Source organism: Falco cherrug, chromosome 20, assembly GCF_023634085.1.
Source record: "Falco cherrug isolate bFalChe1 chromosome 20, bFalChe1.pri, whole genome shotgun sequence".
NCBI lineage: Eukaryota > Metazoa > Chordata > Aves > Falconiformes > Falconidae > Falco > Falco cherrug.
Window position 1 is genome coordinate 2,641,500 of NC_073716.1, and position 24,027 is coordinate 2,665,526.

General features: G+C 41.1%; 1 protein-coding gene across 9 annotated transcripts in view; it reads right to left on the bottom strand.

Moving 5' to 3' along the window:
- The window catches only part of GPATCH8 (G-patch domain containing 8), a 59,072-nt gene that overhangs the window by 26,023 nt on the left and 9,022 nt on the right, over positions 1-24,027 (bottom strand). For 5 of the 9 annotated variants that reach the window (XM_055697430.1, XM_055697431.1, XM_055697429.1 and 2 more), the window contains exons 2-4: positions 15,340-15,414; positions 9,420-9,437; positions 7,290-7,362 (exon numbers count right to left, since the gene is read on the bottom strand). Coding sequence is in view for 2 of the 9 variants with exons in the window: in XM_055697423.1 (XP_055553398.1) it covers positions 7,290-7,362; positions 15,340-15,414 (148 nt within the window). In the remaining 7 variants the exon portion in view is untranslated. Of the gene's footprint in view, positions 1-7,289; positions 7,363-9,419; positions 9,438-15,339; positions 15,415-24,027 lie in introns of those variants that run through there. The other 4 variants (XM_055697423.1, XM_055697428.1, XM_055697432.1 and 1 more) reach the window with 2 other exon arrangements.

A 24,027-nucleotide genomic window follows, 5' to 3' on the forward strand; every position in this document is an offset into this window, starting at 1 on the left:
AGAACAATATGGGATGTTAGAGCAAGAACATAAATCTTGGCTGATCTAGAAAAGAAATCAGAGATAAGAGTCCCTGCCTTCATCTCGGTAAGTGGAGAGGGCTGAAGAGTCCCACCTGATTGAAGGCTACGCTGCAAGAGTGGGGGCAGGTCGTGCCTGGCCATGACTGCTCACCTCCCATGCACTCATCTTTCACAGTTTTATTAAACTGCTTTAACATTATACACACACAAAGGGCAATAAAGCCTGATACTAAGCCAAGATAAGGCCACCTCTGTCACTATAAGCATACGTCACCAAAAGAATAAAGATTTCACCGACTACGCACACTCAAGTAATCCATAAACTTATCACCCACAATCAATGGAAGGATCTTGCACATTCAAAAGCAACCAAGGGGGGAATCACTTCCCCCAGCACAGACCAAGGCATTAAGTAAACCTTCCTTTAGGTCTGCAGTTTTGTGGATTTTGACATGGTAATGAAGATTGGTGTGATGATAACAGGCTTTCAAAGCCACATTACCCAGGTTTTCCAAAGCTAACTTCACATGAAAATGTTAGTCTTAAAGCTACTGCAATGATTTATGCTGCAGGCACCAGCATGGAAACGTTAGTCTATGCCAGAATTCAGGTTCCCGTGAGGACATGTTAAGATACAAGAAGATAAGATTGTGTTCACATCTCTTTCTTGGTAAGACTGCCAAATCATTCCATAAGTAACGAATAAAGACGCTGTTCAACATTTTTAACTTTCCCTTCCAAATTTTCTTGTATTTATTACAAATCTTCAAAACCCAGAAAGAAATATAACATTCCTCGTGGTGTTTTTCTCAGATGCTTATTGTTCCATGTTCTCAAGGCCTGACAAACATCTACTCTGTCTGACTTCATGAGATCAGAGGATTCAACAAATGGAAAAATATATTAATGTCAGCTGTAAGCCATTTGGCAAACTAGTGAGAGCACCAGAATTCAAGACCTCTGGAATTCAAACCCTGAGCCTATTTCTTCAAGCCGCAGCTGCCAAGCGATTCGTAAGCCACCACAGTTGCTCAAGCGGTTGCTCCCCACACATCTGATGAAACCAGCATCTAGAAAACATAGTGTGCATCACCCCCAGCCACCTGACGCTGTCTTGGAATAGTGACTCTTGCTGAGCTTGATCTCACAGATGAGAATTATCACAGAGGAAATATCCGTTCTCTGGCAGCCTGCCTTAGCTACAGGATCACCTCACCTGCAGGCTCCCCTACTCTCTGCACATCTTCTACAGCATTGCTTTCAGACGGTTTTGTTCTCTCACTCTACTCATCCTTTGCATAAGAGGGAAAACAAGAGCTTGTCTGAACAGATTTAGTGAAGAACATGCCAAATAACTGCATTGTAGTATAACTGAAGGGAGGAGAGTGATGACTATATTTATCATCACAGAATTTGCAAGTCAGAACAGAAATCCACTTGTGCTTTTTTTTTTTTACCTTTAAAACCATGCAACAAAAATACAGTTAGATGGGAACAGAATTCTAGCATTTCCTACCAAATTTGATATACCTGACTTTGCTACCTTGTTAGATAATTTATATGCTCATGAAAGGAGAAAGTAAACCCAAAGTTGTGTTACGCATATTTGTAACTGCCACTCTCTGTGTCATCAGTACACGCCATGAGTTTGCAGCATACCTTGATCAACAGGAACAGCACCAATCTTGACAATTTCTGAAAGGTTTATTGTTTTTAGCTTAAGTGGAAGAGAACAAGCATGCAGGAAAAGGTTCACAGCTTTATGTGGCACTGCCAGGAGCTCCTGTTACACTGAACGTGGCTCTGACTGCAGGCAGCCTGCCTCCTCCACAGCAGCATCACATTAGTATTGCTGCTCTCCAGGAAGATTCAACCAGCCCTTCAGAACAGTTATGCTGAAATTATGCCAAAACTTTGCTAAAAACATAAGCAAACACAAAGGAAATTATTACTAAATAGGAAGAAGAATCAGGGGACAGAAGGCATTTCTCTTGGACCAAAGGCCACAGGTAAAGCTACTGCTACTTCAACTAACTGCCCCAGAAGGGACCTCCCTTTTTTAAACATAGCCACATGCAGCTTCTGTTCTCTGAAAAACAAGATAAACCAAGTACCATTACAAAACAGCATCACACAAAGCATTGCCATCCACTTTGGAACCTCACTTAGTTTCACACTGAGCTACATTTTCATCACAACAACCATCAAGCGATAAAAGAGCTGCCTTAGTCCCCTGCAGACAACCAAGAAGCAAACCTTACACGTGAAGTTTCAAGGCTCAATTCTAGCTCTACACTAAAGCCCCGTATTATCTAAACGATTTGATTCAACAACATAAAACATTTAAGAGTAGCTATGCCATGACAAAAACGTATGTTATCTGTTGCCATAGCAAAACACTACATTCTGATTCACCTTTCAGAGATACCACACAAAAAAAAGAATAATCCCAGTCTTGGGAATATTGTGGGACTGTCAATTAAATCAATGTTTTCACATGTATCAAATTAATCATACACTACACACAGTCTGTGGTACAGGGAAACCTAACACAACTGCTTTTTTTACAGGTGTTGGAGCAGTTTTTACAGCATCAAGGTTGCAGTCAAGCAAGCACGTTTCCTTAAGAGAGCACTTTAAAGAAGCAAATCTAGAACAGTGTGTTGAGTAAGTACAGTTATTACCCAGTGCTGACCCACAGGGCAACTAGCTAAGCGTGAACTAGACCTGTCCACCAAAGCTGGTCAATCCTTGCTCAGAGTCCCTTCTATATGGCCAGTAAACACCAGGCAAACCTTCCCTCCTGACTGGTCTACACTCTGCAAACTGCCTCTATCTGCAGCAAACCACCCCGCAGAGCTGCCCACCCCGCTCCCCTCCACAGCGCCTGCTATGACAGAGGGACCAGCAGTATAACCGTGAGAACAGAGGGGGATGGCTATGAATTAACTCAGCAATACCAGAGGTGGGGGCATTCACCAGCCTTTAAAATCTGCCTGCTTGCTCCTAGCTATCAGGTCTACCCTGTCCACATACACGCTACAGGCCTGCCCTCATCCCAGCCAGCCACCTAATCCTTTGGGCACGACTCCCCAAATGAGCTATGTGACCGATTCAAGAGAGCCAAATTAAAACATTAGCCCATCTGAAATGCTAGATCATTTCACTATGCCCTACACAATATCCTCTCTCCAAGTGCATCAAGTGAAGTCACATATTACTGCATTTTCTGACAAAGCAAGTAAATAGCCTTTGTCTTTCCTAAGGATAGCGTTCACCACCTAAGGATAGTGTTCAGTTTTCCCTAGTCTAATGAAATGAGACTGTTTTAGTCTTGCACCTACACCTCTAGAGTACTACAACCTCATATTAAATACAGAAGTCCAAAAAAAACAACCAGAAGTTTTCAGCACTTTACTTTTTTAAACAAGACTTGTCAAAAATTTGAACACACAGGGAAAATGTGAAGAGCTTATAAAAATATTTTCAAAAGTATGATTAAAATCATACCACTTCTGCGTGTCAATCTCTCAATGCTTTTCATAATAATACTTTAACTTAATATGAAATACTTATTCCAAGAGAAATCATTAGAGTATTTGACTGCAAGATTTCACTCAGCCCTCTCATTCCCCTTCTGACTTACATAACTCCGATTTATTCACAATCCTCGCTCTCATTTAGCACAGGACTTCACATGAAGGTCAGCCAGGGTTTTTAACCACATCTTTTGCTAGTTTTATTTTTTCAGTAGAACACAGAATTCTACGTTATCAATTACAAGTGTTCCCCCTCAAAGAGAAAACAGTCCACAGTCACAATTTTGTTATTTGTTAGAGCACAACCACCACACAATCTCTATAGAAAAGTGGTTCCCCAAGCAATACTTCCCAAATTAAAAAAGATCCCTGTCAGCTGGCAACCCCCTCTTCTGCTTTTTCATATTCATTGGCTGTTAGCAAGTCAAAGCATCGTCTCCCAATATAACACAAGTTGTTTGTGGAAAAAAAAAATGTGAAAAAACATCAGGAGAAGAGATGAGCAGAGGAATGACTCTGCTGAATTCATTACGAGCTTCTCCGAACCTGTATTCTAGCACCTGCATGGCCAGAGACAACAGCACTATCCCCCTGTCTGATACCCTACTCAATCTGCATCTAAAAGAAAAAAAAAAAAAAAAAAAAGATGCAGACGTGTTAGCAGTTAGGACACAGCTTCTCTTACGACAGTTACATCACCAAGGACATGGATCACTTGCTCCCTTATCCAGTGCGATTCTTCCACCAGCTACAACAGTTAACAAGACTTATACCACCATAAGGAGCTGCCCCAGTAGGCACAAAACTACTCTGCTTCTGAGATTCTGCAGAATGAACCAATCTGGCGGGTACCTTTGTACTACAACGGCAGATTTTTACCACCAGCAATTGGCAAATGTGAATTTTAGGCTACTCCAGCTACCATTCAGAGAATCACTTCAGCATTCTCACCGCGGGATTATATCCGCAGTGGGTAGTTAACGTGAAGGAAGCCATCACAACAGTACAGTCTTCCAGTGTGAGGTTCTTCTTGAACAACAACATAACGACCTTACTAGAAAAAATAAGCATTTATGACTGGCAAGTACAATGTAGCAAAACTTTTAGATTCACCAAAACTGAAGAGGGAGCCCCAGTGCAGATGAACATCTACAATTAAAAACTACATAATAAAAATAAGCACACATCAACTTCCCTTTAAACTCACCTGCATGGGAAAAAAGGTAAATATAGTAAGTCCATATACGTAAGTCAAAATGTAGGGGTTTGAGGTTTTGCTGTAAAGGTCTTCTGCAGTAGGTCAGATACCATATCCACAGCTAAAGGCTACTTGAAGCGGTTCTGCTTTTGCCATACCTCTTAACCATAAGCTGTTTAAGATTTTAGGCTCAAGCACAGCACAAAGCAAGCAGAGTTAACAATACATATGCTCTGCATTTGCTATTCTTGCATCTCTAGAAATCTCTCCTGGTCTTTTCTGAGCAAGAAGGGAGCGTGGAAGAGGGGAAGAACTTTTTTGTTTTGCTCTACCATTCTCAGTGCACACCAAGCAACTTCACTCTTCAAACTCCTAGAATAAGTTTAAAATTGGATGCAAATATTTCCTTCCTGGCAGTTTATATTTGTATTTTGGGATGATCTAAGATTCATGTAAAAAGGTCACTGGATAATGAATTAAACACTCCCAACATGATCACCATCAATGCCACAGGCAACAGCACAGGCTGTAGCGGCTCGTAACTAAGAAGGAGCACCCTCGGTGTCTTTATGTCGAGCAGAAGGGGAGCAGCAGCCCTCCTCTGCACCCTCTGCCTCCGCAGCACCGCAGCTGGAGAGGCTAGCTGGCTGTCAAGATGGACAGGACACTGCTTTCCTTCCAAAAGGTGAAGGCACTACAATTCCTGCACGCTCTCCAAAGCATGCATTAGGAAGGTGTCAGACCAGGGTTAAACTAGACAGGCTATTTCTACTCCTACATTTCTATTAAATTGCAGGAGGCGCAGGAAAACCCTCATAGCCCATAGCCATGATTTGTCTGTAGCTTCCAGGCAGTTCAAATCACCAGAGCTTCAATAATATTGGAGTAAGAGATATGGTACAGATTCAATGCTTCGAAATGCACAGTGAGAAAAAAAATCTACATCTGGACAAGTATCAAAATGCAAAAATGGGCAGCCCTGGCTCTCCCATCCTCAGGACACAGTGACACCAGCCTCCTGCCCCAAACAAGGCTGTACAGTCATCTGCTGTTTACTCCATCACGTCAGTGCCTGCAACACTGTGCAGCACAGGGCCCCTCAGGGCTGTGCTTTTGAATCTGGCTGGAGCCAGGAGAAGGCTTTAGCTTCTTTCAAGTCTCCATGTTTCCACACTGGTGACGCACAGAACAATACAGGGCACCCAAAAGAGAAAACAGACCAAATTACACATCCAGTGAACGCCATGCCAAAGCAGAAGCCCAAGAGGTGACAATTTACAACCACGTCCTGAGCTTTGGCACCAGCGCGGGACACAAAAGGACTGCAAGAGTGCCATGCATTAACCAGAGGATTTCAAATGAAACCGTGTTAGAGGAAGCAAGAAGCATTAACCACCAACGCAGTCCTGCCTGAGAAGTTAGAGTGCCTTAGTCCAAGAGATTAATACGCATTCCCCGAGTTCGGAGAACTCATTACCTCTCAACAGTCATCCAGAGCACAGAAATACTTATCTCTCTAATGGGCTCACTGTAGGGGCATGGAAGTCCAATTACAAGCTCCCAGGTCTTCAGACTAAGGGTATGGGAACACGAGTAAGTTACTCTGAGGAATTCAGGGTACACCTGAGTTTCAAATACTTCAGGAGGTTTCTACAGAAGCCACCCAGGCACACAGTCTCGTGCCTGCGGTAAATACCGAGCACCTTACTCGCAGCATCCCAGGCAGACACTGTATACACAGGCAGTTTCTAGAGAGTAACTGATTGGAAGCACTACCTTCAGTTTTTCCCAACGTGGCTGTGTGCTTTCACCCTGGCTAGAGCCTTGGCAGAACAGGAACTTCTGGCCAGGGGAACGGCTAAAGCCACCCACCTGAACTGGGCAGCACTGGCTCAATTCACATCATGGGATTTAGTGTCACGGGAAGACTTCAGGCTCAAGACAGCATGAGGACTAGGTGCATTAGTTCAGCTAGCGCTACAGTGTCTCAAGATTTGCTAAATCCTTGACAAGGATTGCTGGTGAACAGAAGTCAAACCCGTGAAAGCCCTCTGGAGAAACTAGAAGTGAGCCTCTCCCATCCGTGAGAACCTTTGCCACCACTTTCAAGTCTTCAGTGGGCCCTTTTACTCGCCTTCTAATGGCTTCTGACACCACTGTGAAACATGCACACAGATAATCGTAACTAGCTTGTATTTTTAATTCTTTTAATATCCAGCCAGCAGAATATCATTACAGAAGCTGCACAACTACCTGTTAGTAAGTAGGCAGTTAATTCACCTCCCTCCCAAAAGGCCAAACATGGTGATTCTTACATGTACATGACACACACACATCATGTCTAACCTGTACCAGTAAGCGAGGCAGCAGCTTCCACTTGCAAATTGCTAAATAGGAAACTCAACAGTGCATTTGTTTGGATATATTAATAATGGAAAGAAAATCTAATCTAGGAATAAAAAGCAGAAATAATTTTGTTAAAGACTGAAGCTGGTGTTGAATGTTTCAGACACAAGCTACTGGACTTACCCTGCAGTGACTTTCCCAATCCCTGGCCCAGCTTCCACCCATGTTTCTGGAGTAAGCGGTGTCCAATATTATCCTGACAGACAGAACAGAGAAAACAAACCAAAAATATTCCAATAATATATTCTTCCCTTCCCACTGACATTTAAACATGTGATGAGCAAGAGATTTTCTACATATATATGCATGCAAAAAAATGCTACTGAAAAGGCAATATATGCCCAATAAAAGGGAAAGACAAATGTCAAAAATTGCTGGCTAGAATTTTTCCAAGGGGATGGGGTATTAGGGACGGTCACTTTCTGATGGTGTGCTGGGCAACTTTTGTGCATCACGTTTAAAATAAAAAAATAAAAAAGCAATGTGGGAGAAAATAAAGGTACCAATAAAAATTGACAGTAAAAAGCATAAAATCAAGCTATTTATACAATCATATCCATCACCTAGACAGCACCACTTAAGATTTTTTTGTAAAGAAAATCTACAATGTGTTTAGTCATTTTGTTTGTGTGTCAGGCTTTTATAATACTGAGTAAGTTGTAAGTGCAAGACTGCCCCACCACTAGAAACCAAAACACAATCATAGCAAAATCCAGGCTAGACTTGATTGGGTTTTTTTTTATATATGTAATATATATATATAAACTAGCATGCAGCCAATATTAAACTGAAAAAACAGTGAGGTTAGTAAAACAAAAAAAAAATAAAATCAATTAAATAAAATGAGCTCAAGCACAGACTGGGTGATGCATTTCACATGTAAACTAACAAAAATACTAAGATGTTAGAATGAAACAGGCCTAGCAATAAGTTAACAGCAAGGAACCATTAGTGCATGTAGGGGAAACAATAAGCATAATGTCTCATCTTCCTAAAAAAGATGCTATTTTGGAATAAGTGGAAAAGTACTGACGCAGCAATTAAGTGTCAGCTTTTGAAAATAGGGCTGAGCAGGGCTTTGCATGGAAGTCATTATGTTTTTATGCAAGATTTCTTCCCCCAGACAAAGAACAAGAGTGCTAACGGCACCCTTGCAACCATCTGAAGCTGATCGTTTATCCCTTACTGATCAGTTTACCCATTTACGAGCAGTGACCAACTGTCAAATCCTCAAAGAAGGCCTCTCTAGTTAGGTCTGTGTTCACCTTCTAATAATAAAAAATAAAAATTAGGTATGTATTTGTTGATTATTAGTTGTCATAAGGCAAACCACAACTCAAGATACCACAGAAATATCCTGAATTATAACAGGCTGTGAATCTGTAACATTGGGTGGTACATGGAATCTTAAAAAAAAGTGAAATAAAAAGATATATATGCTGCAAATTTCTTTAATTAAATAACCAAGTTGTCAACAGAAATCAGGATAGCAGTGGTTTTTTCACTCACTCCACACTGAAGAAAATGACCACACAGTTTGCAGAACTTTGGTGAATCAGCTTGAAATACACAATCTTCCCAAAAGATATTGGCTGCATGGATACATTCTTCCTCAAAAAGATTCTAGCAAGTATAAATTTTTGTTTTCTGATATACCACTAAAGCAAGACATTTTGCCTTGGTGTATTCTTCAAGGCAAGAGTGTACATCTTTCCCACACTACCCACTCTCCCCCAGGACATAATTAGGGCTACATGGAAAAAAAAAAAGTAAGGAAATGTCTGCTTATAAAAGCTTCCATCTGTGTATGCAAAAAAAGGAAAAATTAACAGATACGGATTCCAGTCACAAAGACCATGGAGAAGACTACCTGTTCGGAAGCATAGGAAAACTTACCTGCAAGCATATCTGCTGCAGACCGTTTCTCTAACGGCCTCAACAACTGCACAGTCCTTCATGCAAAAGGGGCCCGAATTTTGAAGGTTTTGTGGCTACCACGCTAATTGTTCTACCATTAGCATTGCCAACGGTGTCTGACAGAGGATTATTGAATCGGATTTTAAAAGCCGGTGCTGACAAAAATGGCTGCATTTTCAAAAAGAGGACAAGGAGTACTTTGCAATCTTTTGCTAAGTGGAGATGAGACATTGTGCTGACTGTGTTGTGTTATGAATGCACTAAAATAAAGACAGATGAAGCAGTATGCTATTTCCAAAAGCAGTGCAAGTGGAGTGAAAGCATTTCCATACGAACCTGGCTTTAAAAACTGGGCTGTCAAAAGAACAGTTAAATGTAACACAAAGTAAGAAACTGTCCAATCACTAATGGTAGTTTTTCTTTTGCTTTGTTTTCAATTCACTGCTTGCAAGTAATGTATTTATTAAAGAAGAGTGAAAGCATAAAATAAATTCAACAAGTCAAGACCAGCTGGGAGATTCAAGAGCGGTGTGTTGTGACTGACACAGTGAAGGGGTAAACAAATGTTAAAGGGAAAAAAGAAAAATTTAGAAGGGTTATACACATTAGCACCACTTTTACAAAACCACTCAAGAGGATGGTCGCAAGTTGTTTGACAAATTGGAATTATGCCTGAATATTATCCTGTCTCAGTTCCCAGGAAGGGGGTGGTTTCCCCCCCTCCCCGATCGGTTCCATGTTTGCTTAAGCAGTGAAACTACTTCCAGTTTTAAATATTACTGAATTGAAATGGAGCATCTTCTGATTCAGTCAATAGGGAGAACAACTCTAAGAGTTTAATATTAACATCTGAGCTGGGACCTAGTCATTGGTCTGCTCATATCTAGCCACGTTTGACCTTCTTCCTCCATATATTTCACATCACTACCACAAACCTCTCGGAGGCAGACTGGCAGGACTGCTCTTCAGCATAAATACTGCCCTAAAAATTAAATCATGGAAGGCCAGGCTTGCTAGGCTCCCACATGACAACCAAACCAAAATCTGACACAGGGCAGCAAATGTTGCAACAGCTGGTAACTTTTTTTTAAATTGCATTTTTAAGTGAGAGTTCTGTAAAAGTGTGGACTCTTTCACATAGAAACGTCTGTCTTTTTTTTTAACACCAAACTTCCTGTCAATGTCAAGAACTGTCATTCCTTTTGACTAAACTATCCTCACATAGCAACTTTCCTACAGGAAGAGCTGCAGCAATCTATACCACCAGCAGCCCAGCAAGAAAATCCCCCCATTTCTCAGCGGAGAGCTGGCACAAGTCTCCTCACTTTCTTACACTATCGTTTTGGAGCTCCTTGTGTTACAACCGCACAAAAATTATTGAGGCAGCCAAAATTAACTCTCCCCACAGGTGTCTGAGTGAGCAAGTGAGCTCTCATTTACCGTCCAAACTACTCACAACAGCAGCACTATCTGTCTGGGCACTCAGTCATGGAGACAATACTGGACACCAGATTGCAGGGTGCTCAGCTAAGACAGAGCGGATCAGCAGGCTCTTGATGGAACAATTTACACCTCCTGGCATTACTCTCACCACTCTGGAGCTGTTTAGTAGTGATAATTTCTATTTACAGATGGAGAACTTTGCATTACAGATGAAGCATAACTTTTTCAAAAGCATGTACAAAATGTAAAGGTCTTGACTTCACCAAACCTTCACGGGAGTTGGCTAAGCTACTTTGGAAAAAAATCTCATCCAAAGTGACCTTCTCCAACAGCATTCCCCATCCTGTGCCCTTGATTGCTTTCCATGGGTATCAGTGATTCCTGATCAGGATATCCCCAGCACAAATTTCTGACAAAATTCCTGGCCAATAGAAAAAAAAAAAAATGTATATAATGAAAAGATGCATACAAGAACTGAAAGGTTTGATGATGTTGTAGGTGGGATATAATCCACAGTCAGTGGATTGAGCTGCATTACAGAGAAACCAAAACACTTGTTTTGCCTAATACAGGTTTTCTGTTTTCCCCACGCCACCCCACGTATCGTGTTCACGTCCTTCATCTCTCTGCATCAGCAGGAACCATACATCTCTTGAGTGGATTGTAAACTGTGCTGACTGTGTATTGAGGGATCTATAAGCAAGGATCGGATGCTACTGGGTGAACCCATGCAAACAAGAGGTTGAAAAGATTCCCAAAACAAAACCTATAGCTCACTACAGATGACACAATGAAGACTAGAGAGAAAAGCCAAATAGTAATGCTACACCATTCAGCTTCAAGAAGCACATTATTTATAGCGCTGTCCACATATGGCTACTGCTAAATGTCAAATCAGCAGCCTCATCAAATTACACTTTGGAACTAGTGGAGTCCACAGATCTGTACAGATATACAGTGCGACAAAACCCAGCTTCAGCTCGTACAGTCGTCTACGATAGCCTGTGATCATCAAACAGCTACCAACTGAAGCCTGAAACCTTCTGTAGTTCAAGGACCTCCTTGTGTAACTCAGCAGAATTAGAGAGAGGAGGGGGAAAAGGACATTTGTTAGTTATGACAAGGACAAACTAACAAGCTCCAGAATAAGTGGGTGATACGCAGTCTGGCCTCCAACCTGCAACAGCGACAGCTTGGTTTGACTCCCTGACACTCTGTGTGCTGCCTGCACAGGGAGAGGGCTGCCTTCTCATGTAGGCTCTAAGGGTACATTGCTACCTCCTACTTGATCTGTACTGCTGGGACAAAGAAAACCATAAATTCACAGCAACAAGATTCAGTAAACAAGTAGAAATAAGGAATTAATCTGAAGAAAATCTGGATTCTATTAAAGCTGCAATACTTTTTGACTTCCCGTCCGAGCACCTGAACTCAGTGCACTTAAAATATTTTAAAACAAATGCATGCAGCATCTTGATTTTAAAAAAGGGTTCAGTGCTCTGATTCTTCAAGGACACCAGACACCAGTTCCACTGTTATGAACAGGCAGTGTAAATGCCGCATCTTTCAAACCAGAACAAAAAAAATTGTTACTTGTGGGGGGAAAAGAGATAAATAAAAATCAGTATTTGCAGCTATGAAGAGTCCATTGATATGAAATATTTTCTTCAATTTAGTAATGGAAAATAGCTGGCTTCTCATCTAGGCTACGTACATCCACTAGGCTCATGTCAGCTCTATTTTCCATAAATGTACTTTGGTTATAGTCGCATGTTTCAGTCCAGACATCTTTGGCCTAAACAAGCTGTACAAAGCAGGATTTCCACAGGAATGAAAATACTAGTGTGCTAATTGAGGACACATTTCAACGTTGTAATGATCTGTAGACTCCCAAACCTATTTTTCCAGCCACCTTTGAGTTGCATGCTGTAGCAGTACAGTCAGCACCTCTCAACAGATAATGCTGCAGAGATGGATCTCACTTCAGCAGTGATTGTCAAACATACACTTCAAGTGAAACCTTTTGCCCCCTGGGATTTCCAAATGCAAGCTGCCTTTAGTCTTTAAAGCATTTTCATATTACTAAGATGATGTGAGAAGCTGCAAGAAGGAATATACTTAATCCAGTCTTTGGTCTGTAGAATAACCAAGTTTTAAACTTTTAACTGGGAAGTGCTTTGATCTGCCTTTGTTATAAACACCCTTCCTCGCACAAAGACATTTGTCATCCGAACTATTTCCATAATGTGAAGCAAAGGCTCTTACTCATTACTCCGAGCAGATTCCTTTTTAAAGGTCAGTTGAATGGCTAACAGAGAACTGGTTAAGGATTATAAAACAATTTGTTAAATTGCAAATATTTAGTTGTGTGGTGCTCGCAAATTACAGATTTGCCTTTACTCCCTCCCTTTCAATTTCAGTTCAAGGATGTTGTTCAAGCCCACTTCTGGGTGAGCAAACAGCATAAAATACAAAGCAGCAGAAAAAACACTATGAGCACCCCTTTCCAAGTGAAAAATCTTGCAGGTGAGGTACACCACTAAACTCTGACAAGAAAACTGTCCCTTCTTTTAGTGTGTGTAATTTGCCAGTTTAATAAGCACGTAAGCCATTAACAGCATGGAAGCAAAATCACACACAGGTGTCAGGAAACTTTATGAAATTATTTGTTTCCTAGATACAGAATTTAAGAATCTACAATGTATTTCATCAAGACCACCTGAAGATTAGCCTTAAGAGTGACCAGGTTGTTTCTGACACCAAGTTTGTTCACAAGACCAAAACAATCCCCCACGCAGCAATCAGTGTGTTTACATTCTGGGACTAGCACATTAAGTCAGCTCAAGTGTGCTCTGATATACAAAGCACAGCTGATGTGACCATGCAGAACATTTATTTACTCAGTTCTGCAACTCCTTCCAAACATTTAGTGTCCCAGGTTAGGGGTCTTACACCTCATACACTTGTTTCTCTTACCACAGACAAAAGAAGAGTGAAAAACTGGATTTTAAAGCAAGAACAATTTGAGACCATTCTCTTCTCCTCTCCATCAAACTGTTTTCATATTTAACCATTAGGCTGAACTGTACATATTAAAACCTACCAAAAAGTTGTAAAGATGAATAATGTCCCAATATTTGGATGGTGATATATATATATATGAATAAAACATTTAAACCATAATTGAATTTAATTTTACTGCTGCAGTCCAACATGACTAACAGCAACAGTATTGCATCTGCAGATGATCCAAGTTGCACCATAAGTCTGTGCGCCTGTGTTGTTGCGTCCAATATACTCGTTCACGTTGTACATACTTCTGTAGGCATCACTCCCTTCAGAACACCGGAGAGATTTAATCTGTGACCCCTTCTACTCCTCTGTTTGGGAAAATACTTTTAGAAATCAGGTAACCAGTCTAGTTTCTGAGTAGTATTTGAATTATTTTGAAATGCTGATTTCCAGCGTGGCACAGAATAGGCTACCAACAAGTATTTCCCATTACATTTACATAAGGAAACAAGCTTGGCATTTTAATTAAAATCCCCATATCACAACATAAGATTGAAGTATTCACGAGAACATTGAATACGAATTCCCATCTCTGCAGCATTATCTCATGCGTCATCAATTACTGCCATGCCTAAATCTAGCATCATGCCAGCACATTAAGACAGTAGGTACTATATGCAGTGTTCACTGGACCAGAAGAACAGAAATAAGAAGAGGGAAAGGAAACCCTAGAGAAGAAATTAAAAAAGGCAGACCGTGCAATACAAACCAGATCATGGCTGCTTAGCTAATATGGGCCAACTGCTGCGGAAGAAAAATGTCGAACACCCCAAGTTGTGTAAATTTTTTGTAAACATCTAACACGCACACAAACACACACAACACCAACCTACACATGAATGAGAAATACTGATCTTTTGCTAACACTGTTTCTTCTAAGCGCAGACTAACGTGAAGAAACTTTAACAGAGAACTTAAATTATTAATAGGGAAAAGAAACACTCAACAAGTACTTTCTTAACTAAAATCTAGTTTTAATCACAACTAAGCGACCCTCGACTATTCACTGCATGTTTTCTTGCTCTCATACTGAAATTGCAAGTGAAGCTTAGCTAACGCCAAGTGCCAAACTTAGGTCTGATTTAGGCCAAACAAGCTATTGTGCCTAAGACTAGCAGAAGATGCTTTGCAAAGAGAAAAATTAGAGCTCCAAAAAGCTTAAAAAGGTAAAACTAAACAAAACTTAATTTTTCCCCATCTTATGGTTGTACTCTCCACACCCAATTCAAAGTAAAGCAACACTTTACAGAAACTCACAGAGCAGTTTCAGATTCATGGGGAAGGACTGCTATACTAATACTGTAATGTATCCGTGTTTCCGTACTGCCAGATGTCATTCTAACACTTTAACACACCAGTAGCTTTCAAAAAATATAAACTAAGGATCAAAATACATTCTACTATTCCATCAGGTTTGCATAGGAATTAAACTGATTCTTCAAAGAAAAGTATAAAAACTTAACAAAATAAGTATCTTTGAATGAATGCATTATTTTTACATAATTTCTGAAATATCATGTTGAACTAAAACTGAAAGTCACCTATAGTTTTAGGAGAACTACTTAAAGATTAAATCCCAGGCCCACTTAATCTCAGCATGCAATTTACCATAAAAAAAATTAATCCTGTACTGACAAAAAGATGCCCACTCCTATCAAATTTGACTGCATTCACGTCCAGTACCATCCGATCACGGCCTAATTTTTGGTGGGTTGATGATGCTGATAGGTATGTATCTTACCGATTCTATAGGCTTGTCTAGAGACGCCTGCTCTATCTCCAGGTGCCCTTCTTCATATTGATCAAAGTGATTGCCCTGTAAAAGAAAATGAGGGTTAGCTCTACAGCACGGAATCTGTTTCCAGCAGTTTAGTTTTAAGATTCAGGTTTGTATACTGTGTTAGATTTTATGTAATTTTACCAACAAACAAATTTATTAATACAGGCTCAATTCAGTATACAGGCTAGAGAACGAAAAAACTACTCTAAAAAACTAAGCCAATTTGATGATAATCATAGACTATGGAAGCTGGCAAAACATCAAACATTTATAACGACAATACTTTGTGTTTTTCTTTCTTTAGAGTCTACAAAAACACTGATCATAAGCACCAGTGCTGGCCTTAAAACCACACAGGACAAGAAGCAGAAGGAATTGACCCCACCACCACTACAAAGAGGTTTTTTTAGCCTTTTCTCTTTTCAAGAAGGGTAAGGCTTTCCTCCCAGCAGCAAATACAAGCTGCTCGAGGCATACATGTAATTTCACACACCTTAAGTCAACAAAAACCCACAGTGGTACCAAATAAAACCTCCTCCAAGCTTGGTCTGGAGCAGCCCTTTCCTTGAATCTAGGTAACTGCACAGTGAACCGTTAGTAGAAGCGATCCTCCGACACACAAAAAAGCCGTTAAGTTTCAACCCCGAGCAGTACCCCCAGCCAGCTGACCACATGGCCACACAAGCACATATGTTGGCACAAAGAATGCTGGGATGCATGTGTGGAGCTGCTTATTCCAGACATACCAGCCTAAAGCAACTGAGAGCACAGCACCTAAAAGTGCTACACAAAAAATGACAGGACTGAGAAACACGTCTGAGAAAAAGAGAGATGGACCAAGAGATACGTAGGGAAGCATACTAATAAAGCATGCAGATACTCACACAGCAAAGAAAATACTAGAAAGAACAATAAATGCAAGCACCTTGCTTCCTCACACTCTTGGAGCAACTCCATGAAACATCTTTAGTCCTATAGACTGGCCACGTATAATAATCAGACAGAAAAATTAAATAGGATTGTTAGGGTGTACTGTGCCCAGCCTCCACCGATACACATCAACACGCTCTGAACTGGGCACATTCTCCCCGATCCAGTGGTGCCTTGTAAGCACAGTACAACACGAATGACAGCCGCTGGAATAGAGACTAGAGTTGAGCAATCCTCCTCAAGCATCTGCTATGTATGGCAAAATTCAATCTTCCCACGCTTTTGCCTGGATATTGAGGGTTCATGAGCTAGGAAGGCAAATGGTGGTCTCTGTCCTCCAGGGTAACCTTTGGTGCTGGAACACCATCAGTGTAAACGGCTATTTCGGGGGGGGGGGATGGGTGTGGATAAATAAATAAATCTCTGTTGTAATTTCAGAGGCTTCTGAAACCTCAAATTCCTGAAATTGCAAACATGGTGAAGCATTTTTGACCTTTCAATAGGTCTAGATGTAGTACTAACATCCACCGTTGCTAGCACTGACCCGGAAAGGAAAATAAACTTACTAACTGCTAACTCAAAAGCAAAGGGCAGAGATGCCTACAGCTGAGACTAGCACAACAGCCATAGAAGGGGGTTGTTTCAGCAGACTTTCCTATGTTCCCTGAGCACTGCTCAGCGTCACAGCCCTGTGAAACCCCAGCAGGTGTTAAAGCCTTGGCCACCCCCCACCCCCCAACTGCTGCCCCAAGCCCTCAGTGCCACTGAAATCCTTCTGGCTGCCCAGCGTACACCGAACACCTGGCAGTTTTTATTTGCATCCCAGCTCCGCAATTACTTTGAGCAGGAACACCTAGCACCGCTGCCAAGAGAAACATGTTGTCACTCTTCTCCTTTCTACCAACACCAACTTTTCCCTCTGCACGAATTTTAATGAAAGCCAGCATACGAAAGAGCAAATCACAGTTGTAATGGACTGCCTGTTGGAATTTGCAAGCCAGGCACCAGTCTCAAAAAGTCCTCTGGAACGAGCATTTGTATCCAGTGAGGCAAATCTGCAAGAGACCATCTTGACAAAAACCTGCTGCCAAGAAAACGTGCTTTGATGCTGGTGCCCCAACTGCCAGCCTATACATCCTCTGAGTCCACAGCGATAATTCACCCAGGCCGTGCTCTGCTCCCAGTACTTCTTTCCCACGGCCTCCCCAGAGCAAATGTGGGGCTTAATCTGCAGGCAGCAATCCACTCCCATCCATTTTTTTTGGACAGCCTTCAAGGAGCAAGCTGAAGGCAAACTTACCATGCACATGCAGTCATGGAGCTGCTTTAAAAAAAAAAAAAAGCTAGTAATTCTTGGAGACAGGCACAGTGTAGATGTACAGACTGTACATGTGTGTGCTGTGAAGTCAGGGAGCCCAGCAAGGAGAAGACAACATAAAACCTGCCCCAATGGCAGAACAACACAGCCCAGGCTCCCAAAAAGTAGCGCCCAGAAGAACAAAAGCAGTCAAGAGCGCACATGCTGTTCAATGAATTTGCATTGTTGAGTGCTGAACATTACAGAAAACACATTACTAAAACTTCATATAAAAAAATTAAATCCACATAACTCTCAGTTAAACACTTGAAACACTCTCAGCAAAATCTAAGAGATACTTCCCCCTCACCTAATTTCACTATGTGATTTGCTGCCTGCAGATAGCTCAGAATATGCCAACTAAATTACCTGGAACTGGCAAAATATTTCTGCCTACTCACCGTCTCTCTCCTTCAGCGCACTGCTTGCCAAGACATTTAAAATCGTTTTTACAAAGGCAGGGGTCAATTCCAGTTTGAAAGCATGCCTGGCTGATTTGAGGCTTTACAACTCCATTCTTCTGTGCTTAAAAACAACGTCTCCTCCCAGAAACTATGCAGAAGACTGAACACACATATGTCACAGCCAAATGCAAAGATGCCAGAAAGCAAAGCTATTCTAAATTCCAGTGATCCCATTACTATCCACTTTGTATATTTTGGGGTTTTATATATTTAAATACAAAGTAGGTAATAAACCCCAAAGTATTTACTTCGGGGTTTTTGTTACTGGTAATGGGAGTAGGGAGAGGTTGCTTGTTTTCACAAATAACAGCAACACAGATCCTTGAGCTTTCAGAAGAGGCAGGGTGCTTCCCATCACTGTGAACTCCCGGGGAACCCAAATGCCACCCCAGCGATGAGAACGAGCCCTGGTGGGACGCAGACACACTGCTCACTATATTAGGAACTTGGCTGTTACAGGCTTGGTAATTTAAGGCATCAGAATAACAAAGTGTCCAACTGAACTGAAATCAATACTCATCACATACAGACTGTCCTTTATTTATCAAAACAGGAAAAATTTCCCTTCCACCATAAAGTAGCTTGCCCTGGAAAAAAAGAAGATAATCCAGCAGTCATACTGAGGTCATGCTTATGAGCGTGTTCAGCCTGATGGTGCCTAACGAGCAAGGAGAAAAATGGTTCTCGCTTCTAGGGCCACGACAAACAGCTTGTTAAGGCGGTGCTGTCTGCCATGGTGGTGATCACAGCCCTTTGGGGCTGGAGGCAGCACAGTCTGTCCCTTTGCTTCCTCATCCCTGGAGCTGGCTAAGGAACAAGTTGGGGGGAATTCCATCTGCTTTCCTTTTCCAATCCTTCAACCTGGCACATCGAATGGATCCATAGAACATTTCTGTTTTGCTGTATCTTAAGACAATGAATCAGAGGAAGAAAAAAATACTTTTAACATTTAAATCTAACAATTAATTAAACACTAAATGTTGAATCTGTTGAGAATAAACTACATTTTTGGCAAACGTGAACCGTAAGCACAGACCACATTTTAATATGTTTTTGATCCATGTCTTCTGCAGACTTGAATGAAGTTTCCCTCTTCAGAAGAAACCTTTAAGCCAAAAGAAGAATTCAAGCCCTACAAAATGGTTACCAGCCCATAAAATAACAGCTGCATTACAACCAGCACTATTCAAAACCCATTCCCAAATCTTCTCCCCTGTATAACTATTACAGAGATGCAGGAAAACCCCAGCCCTGCTAGCTAATGACAAAGTTTCCACCTACTCCCATGGACACGGATTTCAGGGCTGAACGCAGTGCCCTTCTTCTCATCCTCTGCTCTTCCATTTTAAATCTGTCTGTATTGGGCTTTCTTACTTCCTCTTTGTAAAACCAGATGTGTTTGCACTGCTTGTAGCCCTTTCTTACAGATGCTACCTCCATCTGAAAAACAGCAGAGCAACTATGATGAGAGGCTTCCACTTAAACATCATTTATTGCTATCACTTTGTGCTACAGCAAGTGCTCCGAGGCTAGGTGCTTCATTACACACATACTGAAATTCAATACATTTTACTACTCTGATGAAAAGCAAGGACAAGCCTTCAACATCTAAACATTCCTTATTATATACCACACACAGCATTTAGTTTCCTTGTTGCATTCATCTCCAGGAGCCAAGATGTTTGCATCCTGTAATTTTTTTGTGTAATATCATCTGAACTTTGGCTAACTACCCACTTTGGTTACTCACAGTCACATGTCCTCTTTTCTCTACTCCCCTTTCCCATTGTTTGATCTTTGCACGAAGCTCTTCGCCAAACCGTACGTCTTGGAGCCCTCACACACTTAACCACTGAGTTATGAATAGAGCATTTGAAAAATCAACCAACAAAAGCTGCCTCCGTGCAGGATTTTAGACCCTTACTTTCCCTTATTTGGATTGTAAATAGTTCAGAGCTCTGGCCCAACAAATGCCATTTTGTCCAAGATCAAACATAGTGGAGTCACTCCATTTTCTGAAATAATTCAAGTTAAATAGCTAAGGGGAAAGAACACTGCTGTTTCTTTCCTACTTACAAGGTCCCAAACATTGTAGCAGAAAGACCCAGTCAGTATGGTTTAAAATAAAAATAAAAATTTAAGATCTTAATCACACTTTCATCCTAAAATCTTTAGTGGCAAGGACTGTTGCCAATAAATGACTCAAGGCAAGTGAAATGAATTGTAGATTTAAGCCCATTTATCAAAGTTTAGTGTCCCAGAATTAATTCCCTCCCCTGCACGAAGCACTTTTTTAAGCAAGGTGGACAAAGCACGTAAGGATACGCAGATATTACAGAGGGGGGGGGCGAGCTTTTAAAAGCATTTTCACAACTACAAGGCAGAAGAAAAATACACTGTCCTCCCTTCTCACTCTGCCCAAAAGGGTGTATCCAAATGAGACCCAACTTCCAAGCACTGCATTTTCTAATCATATTCTATATATGAGATTTATATATATATATATAAAATAAACCTACAACATCATCAATACAATGAGGAAAGAACGGTGAGTCACTTCAACTGCTTCAAGGCTATCAGACCTCCCTGGATATTAATTACTGAACTGCTCTTTACAGTCTGTCCAAGCACAGAGGATATTAAGATGTCAGCATGCAGAATACATTCCATATAGCACACATTCCTGATGGGAATTAGTGGCTTCTTTTATGAACAGCCCTAAGTTATCCATTTTAAAAGAAATGTGGCAGTCTACATTTCAGTAGCTAGACCAAACCTTGAAACACAGCTCTCATGCGGAGACAGGAGAAAACTACAACAAAAGAGTAGTATAATGGAGACATGAAAGCAATGGTTTTCTTTCAGAATGCCTTCACTCAGCTGTCCTTTCACTTACTGCTCAACAACAGAGCTCAGTTACAAGAACGTTATTAATATGAAAGAAGATGATGTAATTTACAAAAAACAACAGAAGTCAAATACGAAAAGCCTAGAATGAGAATACCTGAGGAAAACACTGCCTGCTCCACAAGTCACAGGGATGAACGACGCCTTCAGTGGCATTCAGAAAAACTCCGGCATAAAATCCCACACCCATGCCTAAAAGCACTAAAACCAGTGGTGACTGGGGAGGGATCGTGCAGAATGCAGTTGCCGAGATGTCAAAACAGAAACAACCTATTTGTGTCAATATTGACTTTCAGGACCACTTAGGAAGGTGCACAGACACACTCATTCCCGTGACCATGCAGATAATCTGAAAGTAATTTTGCAGAAAAGCATCACTATACTCACCACCATTATTTCTTAAATGCACTGGAAAAGAGCACAGCATGATCATGATTGCTTAACTGCACTTGAAAAGAGCACTGCATGCTCCTTAGATATTCAAAAATTAGTTTTACACTGGTAGAATACCAGGAAAAGAATTAAAAAAAAAATCATCAACATTTACATTGCATTTACTGTAGAAAATGGAATTTTAAAACACTAAAGCAAATCAGCACTGCTCATGCATATTCTATTTATCTATCAATTCAATTAATAGACCTTAAAACTCCCAAAAATATTAAGTCAAGCCATAAAATTCAGGCTTGTTACCCACAACTGCCACTTCAAAACATTTAACCAAGCCCACTCCCTATTCCTGAAAGCTCTGAAGGCATGAGGCTGTAAATCAGCAGCTGAGACCCTAGGAATATCCAAAAAGAGAAACAAGTACTCACATAAAAGGCCATTTTCTAGCATCAAGTCACAGCAGACAGCATTAGCTACAAATCACAGAATATTTTGCAATGCCCTCTGGTCCCTGCTCCCACAGCTGGAAAGCACGGGGACATTTCCTGCAGCCGCCCCGGGACGGGTCAGCACAGATGCAAGGTCTCAACAGTGGAAGTGCAGGAAACTGAAGCAGCATCTGAACACAAGTGAACAAATGCCACCTCTCCAAAATCCTTACTGTCTGCACACATATGGCACCTTCACGGATCAAGGGGAGGAAGGAGGAAAGAAAAAAAAAAGGAAAAGTCACCGTGTTTCCAAAAGCAAATATCCTATTACATTTCAAATGTTCTTTTTTAAAGGAGGAGATTGAGCAGTTACAGGACCTTTAGGAGGACAAGGCAACTTAACATCCATCAGCTTTTCCCAAAGATGGCTCCAAGCACAACTCCTGCAAGCACTCCGCACCCAGGATACCTGTGGGAACATTGCTAGTCCAGCACCAGTGCAGTGGCTGAGAGATAGACATAGGAATCACCCTGCAAGGACCTGACAGAGCACCGGACTCTTGCCTAACCCAAAGAATTTCAGCAAATCACAGTCAATATTCGTTTCATTTTTGTGCTGCATTTTGCATCTAGTTCTCTTTTCAAAAATCCTGCCAGCTTCGCACAGCCCTGAGCTCAAGTGACCCACCTCTCCTCCCACACCTGGAGGTGATGCACACCACCAGGCATGGCAGAGTTACGTGCCAGACAGACAGGAGAAGAAAAACCAAATGCAGACAAGGATCAAATACAAAAAGTGTAAGTGACAAGGTCTGCTAGTACTACCTCTTATTTTAGTTGTGGGGCTCTATCAACCACATCACCTGCTAACATCATCAGCAAATTCTGGTCAAACCAGATGGGAGAGGGAAGGTGTTAAAACCAAATCCAGCTCACCATAACTAATCAACTGTTTATTACACACAATCAAAATGTAATGGGTTCCTAGTTTCTCCGCAAGATCTGTACTGCCTGTAGGATCTGTAAGCTGACTACAAATCTCAGACAGTCACACACACTGGCCTTTTAAGCTAAGCAGGACCTGATGACGCTACACAATGGAATAGCTCCAAAACATAATTGATGCAGACAACCATGTTGATGTTTAGAAATCCATCCAGAGAATTCAGAAACGACTCCAGGAAAGCTTAGCTTAGGAGTGTTTCTTGAATATTCATTATGCATCAAGAAGAAAATTTTTAAGACCAATATGCACCTAAAACATAACTCCATCCAACCCTGCTCGCACTGGAAGCTTTCTTGGAGAATTTTAAAAGCAGTATGGTTTCTCAAAACTATAAAAAGCAATATGAAAGCAACTTTGTACCGGTACCTGGAAAGCCTTTGTTAATGCTTCCCAGAACAAAATTATCCTTCTTCCTGTTGTTCCCTGTAGTGACTATAGAGACGCAAAAAAAAAATCTGGTTATCCATTCCTAGCAACACAGAGGTAAAACATTCACAAACAAGAGCTAGCATTCTCATAGCCTTCCGCATGTTACAGATCGCGTTCCCAGTCCCTTCCCTGTAAATAAGCAACACAAGTGGGTAAGTACGGACACCACGCATCTGCACACCCTCCGAAATAGCTTCATATTTACAGTCAACATCTTGTGAAAGCTGCAGCAAAACCTCATTTTAGGAAAACACACACATCAATTATTTTGAGTGTACTTAAAATGAAAATCCTCTCAAGTCAATACAACAAAAGCAATCGCTTGAAGATTTGGATATGAATTTAAATTGGCAACTTTTGAAAGAAGCACCTCGTAATTACACATTGGGAAGTTGATGGCACCTTTTGTTTACCAAACTAGAAGTTAATTTTGATAGCAAATTCTACCTGTTAAGTCCAAAACCACTGAAAAGCACCTGCCAGAAAACTGAAGACTACTCATAGGTCAAGAGCTTTACACTAGGAAAACATGCATATAAATACTAGTTAGAGCTGTCCAATTAAAAACACGTTCAGAGATAAACAGCTTGCACAAAAAGGAGTGGAAGCCAGAGGCTGGTCCCTGCTTCGCTATGCTTTGCGTACTTTGGCACCAAACAAGAACAATTTAATGTCTTTCAGATTCCTTCTGCTGCTACCAACGCCAGCTATAAATCTGTTCCAGCACACGAGGGA